At 40.4% G+C, this 7823-nt stretch overlaps 1 protein-coding gene across 5 annotated transcripts in view; it reads right to left on the bottom strand.

Annotated features, from left to right (window-relative positions):
• Positions 1–7823, bottom strand: part of Il12rb2 (interleukin 12 receptor subunit beta 2) — a 100264-nt gene that overhangs the window by 57945 nt on the left and 34496 nt on the right. For 4 of the 5 annotated variants that reach the window (XM_028782437.1, XM_028782441.1, XM_028782440.1 and 1 more), the window contains exons 5-8: positions 6413–6527; positions 5314–5507; positions 3784–3926; positions 1074–1224 (exon numbers count right to left, since the gene is read on the bottom strand). In XM_028782437.1, coding sequence (XP_028638270.1) covers positions 1074–1224; positions 3784–3926; positions 5314–5507; positions 6413–6527 — 603 coding nt within the window. The remainder of the gene's footprint in view (positions 1–1073; positions 1225–3783; positions 3927–5313; positions 5508–6412; positions 6528–7823) is intronic. The other variant, XM_028782439.1, reaches the window with a different exon arrangement.

Genomic DNA, 7823 nt, shown 5'->3' with positions numbered 1-7823 from the left:
GCACAGTATGAAAAGATCTATACTATGCCACTGACAAATGCTTAAAAAGTTTTTGTGAATTCAAAGGCTTTTATGATTGGGAAGTGTGTTCTAGACACAGCAGGCCAGGCATACATTTGAATTCACAGCAGTTGAGACAGCATGCCCAGCTAGACAAAGTTCCAGCATGGAGAGGTAGGAGGACTTCATGCCCACTTCCTGCTAAGGAGCTATTGGCAATTGATAACAGCTGGGAGAGGGAGAGTCAGTTTTCTTCAAAGCTTGTGGTTCTTGGTGGATTGACTCTCTTCCAGTGAGGGCCACACAATCTAGAATATATGGGCAGCACAAATTGTACTTGATTTTTTAAAAAACAAACAAACAAACAAACAAACAAATGTAGTTGTGTGGGTTAATTATGAATCTGGTAGGAGTTGGGGGAGGGGGTGAACCTGATCAAACTTTTAAAGAACTAATACAAATGAGGAAAACATTTTCAATATGATGATAGGTTATGAAAGGATTTCTGTTTCAATAAAATATTTGCTTATATTTCAATGCTACTGACTTCTCAGTAATTATCAAAAGGAAAAGCCCATTCATTAGATTAAAACTTGAACTTGTTATGCTGTTCCTAGTTCTGGCACAACAGGCCTCCCTTGAGCAGTGTACATTTGGAAAAAAGAGACATCGTTGGCCATTACTTTTATTTTAGGATATTGTCTTCAGAAGTTCTTTCAAGCTTTTGGTATGCTCTATAGTTTCAAAATGATAATTTGTAATTTTCAAAGAACCAAAGAGATAAAAATGTATCAAAGAAATGAGATTAATTCTGGCTACAGCTTTGGGGAATAACAGTCACTGAGGCAGTAAGAGAAGTAAGAACAAATTTAACTGGACAATAGTAAAGTGGTGGCTTGACTTATGGCAGACAGGGGCAGGCCATAAACTTCTTAGCACCATAAAACTTACCTTCCAGGAAGTTTCTATACATCATGCTTTGAAAGAGTCTGCGTCAAAAAAGACTTGGCCTCTTCCAGTCCCCTTTCTCTGATTCCTCCCCCCGCCCCCCTTTTTCCTTTCTGGATGCCTACCTTCCTCTGGTGTTCTTGTTCTCAGTGACTCACTCCAATTACTCCAACTTCCTTCGGAGAGATGAAGCTTAGAGGAGATCTGAAATTCATACTCTGTAAATGGTCTCAGATCTTGCAGGTCATATCGTCCTTTGGCATTTGTAGCATTAACCTTGAATCAGATGAGATTTTCTTAGACACAAGGTTTGTGTATTCTTATAGAGAGCATTATGACAGTTCACAACAGGCACACAGTATGCAATGGCCAAAGCAAAGCTTTGAGACTGCAGAGACGCTTCAGTGACTAAATACTGAGTGTTCTTGCAGAGAACCTGAGTTTGATTCCCAGGACTCACATCACAGCTCCCAACTGTCTACAACTTCAGTTCCAGAAGTTCTGATTGGATGTTCTTTTCTGGCCTCTGCGGCACCAAGCATGCATGTAGTACATAAAAATAAATCAGGCAAAACAATCATACATATTAAAAAAAAACCCACGACTGAAAATAGCGAGCATTTTCATGGGAATTCATACTCTTCTGAACACTTCGAAGTGCTTCATAGGTTACTTCAGCTGTTAGATGCTAGTGTGTCAAGGGTGAGCCTGACATTATTCCTCTATTCAGACAATCTCTTCCTTCCTTCCTTCCTTCCTTCCTTCCTTCCTTCCTTCCTTCCTTCCTTCCTTCCTTCCTTCCTCTCCTCCGCAGACTCTAGTGACAAAACCAGCTTCTTATTCATTAAGGCAACCTTGTAGAACAGAATGAAATAGCAGGATAACATCTATAAAGTACCTATTAGTAGCAAATGGATATAAAGAGAAAGTATCTTGGTGGTACAGTGTGTCCTTAGCATGTGCAAACTCATATACAGAAAAGATAACAAGAAAGATAGTACAAAGATTTTTGAAAGATTAATTAATTAATTAATTAATTAATTTATGTGTGTGCCTAAGAGTTTGTACATGGACCGTGTGTGTGTGTGTGTGTGTGTGTGTGTGTGTGTGTGTGTGTGCAGGAGTTGGAACTGGCATTACAAGCAGTTGAGTTCACCCAGCATGGGTGCTGGGAACCAAAGCCAGGTCCTCTGCTGCTGAGGCATTTCTTCATCTACCTGAATTTTAATCTGAATGGGCAAACTAGATAAGCTGACCTTTTAAATTCTCCAGATCTTCCATTCAACAAGAATAAATAGTATTAGAGTTACTGAGAATGGGAAGTTAACCTAATATAATAGTTTCTAAATAAAAACAAATCTCTAGGGATTAATGATCTATTTTTGGGGGGTTGAGAAGATGGCTCAGTGATTAAGAGTGCTAGCTGCTTTTGCAGACAACTACAGTTCATTTTCGAGCACCCACATGGTGGCTAACACTTGTCTGTAATTCAGAGGATCGGTCCTCTTCTGGCTTACATGAGCACCAGGCACACATGGCACACCAGGCTGGCCTGGAACTCTAGCCTCTCTCTTAGCCTTTAACACGTTGGGATTGTAGGTATATGTCATTACACTAGTCCAAAAATGTATCAATTCTAAAAGACACATGGAGAAATGTCTACATTATATGTAATTAGCAATATGATGAATGCTTTAATACAGACATAAAATTGGTTTTACAAAAAAGAAGTTACAGTCTCTTGGGTATCAACTCTATGTGAAGTCAGTCCTTTGCTATTATTATAAAAGCCACTGTACTTTATATAATTCTTGAAGAAACTATAGTCCTACTTTAAAAAAAATTATAAAAAATGGTAATGCTATGTTGGTAAATGGCTCTGTGGGTTCAGTTCTTGCTGAACAAATGTGAAGACCTGAGTCAAAGCTCCAGAACCTGTGTAGATCTAGGCACAGGCATCTGTAATCCCAGGCTCCTATAGTGAGTGAAATATAGAGACAGGAGGATCCCACCAGCTCACAGGCTGGTAGGCTCGGGTATGGGGTAGCCTGGGTTATGTGTCTGTGAGCAGCAAACACACTATCTCAAACAAGGTGAAAGTAGGATGTGAGCCCTGACAGTCAGGGCTGTTGTGACTTCCACATCCATGCTGTGACACATACAGTGTGGTGCCTAATATATAAATTGCAATCCTTTCCTTGGGAAAATCTAGTGCCATATAAGCCTCTGAGTACATACCCTAATATCTTTACAATATGTTTTCAATGTTAAAAAAGGATAATGAGGAAGGGATAGAAGAATAAGGAGAAACAAATTATTGAAAATAGATTTATAAAACACTTTGTACCTTAGTGTTGGCATCACATAGGCCGCCATGCGTCAGTTTTTAGTGAGGGTGCTGAGGATCCAAAATCAGGCTCTGTGCTTGCTCAGCAAATGCTTTACCCACTGACTAATCTCTCCAATGCCAACATTTCTTAACAAGCAGAGGGATGGCTCAGTGACTAAGAGCATGTGCTTTTGCAGAGGATCCAGCTTTGGTTCCCAGTACCTATATGGTGGCTCAGAACAGTCTGCATGACCAGCCCCAGGGGGATCTGATGCTTTTTTTCTGGCTTCCAGGGGGCACGAGGCACACATACATACAGGGAAACACTTGTACCCATAAAATTTTAAAAAAGTTGACAGGTATATACAGTTTCCTGATAGATTTCAAATTATGTGTTTCCTGCTAAAAGTTCTTAAACTCCTTGTTAGTTGACATGACAAGAAAAGTCTGTGGAACAATGTCAAGGGCCCTTACGGATTTTCTCCCATCCCTCTAAAAATTATTACCATATTCCAGGATGTGCTGTTAAGAGGCTGGTATCTGAGTCGATTGAGCACCACTTGCCCCTCATCTTCCCACTTCAGTGTACATCTGCTCCCAGAAGCATTTAGAAAGTTGATTCTGATATCCCACGGAGGAAGAGGCCTCACTAGTGACCAAGACAACCCAAAATGTGCAAGTCAGGTTTTGCGATCAGAGATTGCTTAAGTACTGACATGAACTATTGAAAATGTTGGTTTCAAGAGAGTCAACTAACCTGGACCCTGGAGGTTCTCAGAGTCTGAACCACTAACCAAAGAACATACACGGGCTAGACCTAGGTCTCCCTGCACATATGTAGCAGATGTCCAGCTTGGTCTTCATGTGGGTCCTGAACAATTGAAATGGGGGCTATCCCAAAAGCTGTTGCCTGTACTTGGATATGTACTTCTGGCTGAACTGCCTTGTCTGGCCTCAGTGGGAGAGGAAGCCCCTAGCCTCAAAGACACTTGAAGTGCTAGGGTAAGGGGATACCCAGGGACTCCCCCAACTGCTCAGAGGAGAAGGGGATGTGGGGATGGGGGAAAGATTGTTGAAAGAGGTGACTGGGATGAGGGCAGTGAGTGTGATATAAAGTGAATAAGTAAAAAAATAAAAGGTAAATTAATTAGCCATTGAAATAATTACCCTTAACCAACCTCATCTTTACCAAAAAATAGATTTGTTGACTCCACTTAGTAGATTTAAAGAGAACCAATATGCTAATGACTGCAAAGGCAAAGGAGGCTAGTGGTGGCAGCTTCAGGAAAAAAATGTTAGGAAAATTCTGGAAAAATGGAAAAAGAATAAAAGGCAGAATGGTGGTGCAGTAATGAACAGTTTTTAAAGAGGCAGAAAGTGGATGAGGAGAGAGGTGGAAAACAAACAGGTATGCAAATAGCAAAGAGATGTGAGTAGGAACTACAGGCAAGATAGACAGACACTCAGGCTCACTGGGACGGTTCCAGGTCCATCTGGATGCTTGCAAAGTGGGATGCTTGAGACTGGCTTCTAATTTAGCAGGGCCAATTCTGTTGTTTAGGTGCTGGGACTGGCTCCTTTCAGTTCCCTGAGGTGAGGGGTAGAGGCTAGCATTCTTATAGCAGATACTTTTGTATCTTGGCATAGTATATGTACAGTGTACACAGTGGGGTTAGCCAGTGGTATGACCACTGGTATGACCAGTGGTAAAGAGCCACTGGTATGACCTCTCAGAACTCTCTTCTGTCAGAGGTGTCACTGGCAGCTGCTTCTTTGATGACAATAAGTTAGAAAGTTTTATTTCTCTAAGAGAATGAGGCCAGAAGTCCCGTTTTATTGCACTTCTATGTTGCCACAGGCCAGCCCTTCTTTTGCATGCATCAAAATAGTCTTGTACTATTATGTCTGTAACTTTTGGTTACTTTCCATTAGCTCCTGTCTCCTTTAAAATAACTACATACAGAAGATTTGAATGAGTTTTAAAATAATCTTTATGAGCCAGTAAACGACGCCTGGATAACTGCAGTAGAATTTACCTATGTCCAAGAACGTGAACATACGCGGAAGTGAAGAAGAATTTCCAAGATCATTGATGGCAGTAACACGGACTATGAATCTGGATTCAGTTAAATCAGGAGTTAGATTGATCCCAAGATCCAGATGACTACAACTCTGACGATTGTCAGAATAACATTGGTTCTGACAGGTCAGATTATTTGGTCCAGTCAACCTGTAACCCAAACAAAATTGTGTTTAGCAATATACTTTTCATGCTGCTTCCTACAATCACTACAAAAGAACAAAATGTTCTAACATTGAAAATTCTAGACAGAGGTTTTAAGGCTATACTGTATATATATCCAGAGGATATACTGTAAGAATCCTTGAGTCCTATTCTTATGATCCCATAAGGGCCATGTTTCCTCCTCACTCCATTTTTTTTTTGGTACAACTGAAATCTTTTTAAATGAATATTTATATAAAGGGACATCTTTGCCTACCCTGTTAAATTCTTTAAACCGTAGCTGTTATCTTGGCTCCTCAGGGCAGTTCTAACCTTTATCCAAAAGACCTATGAGCATCTAATTTACATTGAATGGAAATATGGTGTGAGTTCACAGTATGTCCATATTGTAGGTAGGAGGACTCCAATCCTGGTCCCACTGCCTTTTCTATCTCATGCTCACCTAGGTGCATCTAGGCCAGTGATGAGATTATGAGATATATTCCAGTACGAGAGGCTTCCATATTCTTGACTCTCACATCAGTCAACTGTATTTTAAAAAGCAATTCCTCCAAGGAGGAGTCCATTTATATATTCATTATGCTCAAAAGTGTGTGACTGCAAAAGAGATGGGGTTTTACCCAGCTATCTTAACTTGGTTGCAGGGAGACTATTTTAGTCAAGGTCTTGGATAATCAGAAGGAAACTTTTGAGTAAGAATTTAGAATCAACATATCAGGCCTCACAGTTCAAACTGATAAGGCAGTTCTCATTGGCAGGCACTGGGAACAGTATTTAAATTCTAGGCAAGCTATCTATTGCTGCTTCTTGACAAATAATAAAAGCATTTGATCTTGCTGAAAGCTATTTAAGAGAATATACACAAAACAGCCACAACGAGCTTTACTTACTGTAAAGTGTAATAGGTTTTCAGATAGGTAACTTTTCCAGAGTTCCAGGAGCAGGCTACAGTTCCATGTTCTCCTTCCTGGACACATGATATGTTTTGAGGTGGCTCTGGAGCAACTTTGAAGAGGAAGAGCAAGATTCAATGTTAGAAATATTCCACAGGTGACAGCAAAACCACAGTGCAATCGTTTTGCCAGTATATTGTTAATACCTTCCACATGTCTCACAAATCTAGGTGAAGCCATATTCTATCATGTTCATATTTGCTCCCAAGGCATGACTTTTCTCTAATAATTAAAGCAATAATGATGAATATTGAGCATTTTCTATAACTTCAGCTCCATGCCAGGTGTGTTATGTGCAGTTCTCATCCAGAGCACTCCATAAAGTAAGATTATTTTTCATATTATCAAGGAAGAAACCAAGACAGGAGAACTATTGGCCCAGAGTACAAAACTCTGAAAGGTGGAATCAGGGCTCTGTTCCAGATGTGGTTGGCAAGCAATAATTCTATCATTGTTTTTGAAAGATAAATACCCCTTACCCCAGGTAAACCCACAATGCCAGAGGAATACCAACCCATTATTAGAAAACTTTAAGCCAGACATGGTGGTACCCACCTCACTCACGATGCTAATGTAGGAGGACTATGAATTTATGGATATCCTAAGCTACATAGTTTGTTCTTGTCTCAATAAAGCAAGCAAGCAAACAAACAAACAAATGCAAATCTCTGCTAATGTCAGTTTAAATAAAATGTCTTTGTGTCCATGACATGACCCATGAGCGGGTGTTCAGCTGCTTGCTGCCAGCCTGAGTTATAAGAGTTGGAAGAGCCGGGTGGTGGTGGCACACCCCTTTAATCCCAGCACTTGGGAGGCAGAGGCAGGCGGATTTCTGAGTTCGAGAGTTCGAGGCTAGCCTGGTCTACAGAGTGAGTTCCAGGACAGCCAGGGTTACACAGAGAAACCCTGTCTCGAAAAACAAAACAAAACAAAACAAAACAAAACAAAACAAAACAAAACAAAAAAAGAGACACTCTTCCAGCTGTTTAAAAGCTTGTAACTTTGAACCCATATTCCCAAACCAAGAGTGTATGATGATCTAGCTGCAGAGAACCAAGGACAGCAAGTAAGCAAATGTCCCTGATGGTCAGAGAAAGAAGAAAGGAAAAAGGAGAACAAATATGAGAGAGTGAAGGGCAAGAATTGGGGAGAGAGTCAGTTGTTTAGTAAAATCCTAATTCTGTTGATTTCTGGACTTTTCACACTGAGATTCTCATGCTACTCTCACAATAAAATAATTAACGTCATAGGAGAACAAAGAAATCTGTCTTGTGTTCGGGTTTCTATTTACTTCATGACAAACACACACACACACACACACACACACACACACACACACACACACACA

Source organism: Grammomys surdaster, unplaced genomic scaffold (assembly GCF_004785775.1).
Source record: "Grammomys surdaster isolate TR1022 unplaced genomic scaffold, NIH_TR_1.0 752, whole genome shotgun sequence".
In the NCBI taxonomy this organism is placed as follows: Eukaryota; Metazoa; Chordata; class Mammalia; order Rodentia; family Muridae; genus Grammomys; species Grammomys surdaster.
Note: the sequence above shows the minus strand (reverse complement) of the source record. Positions and strands in the feature narration are given on the sequence as shown.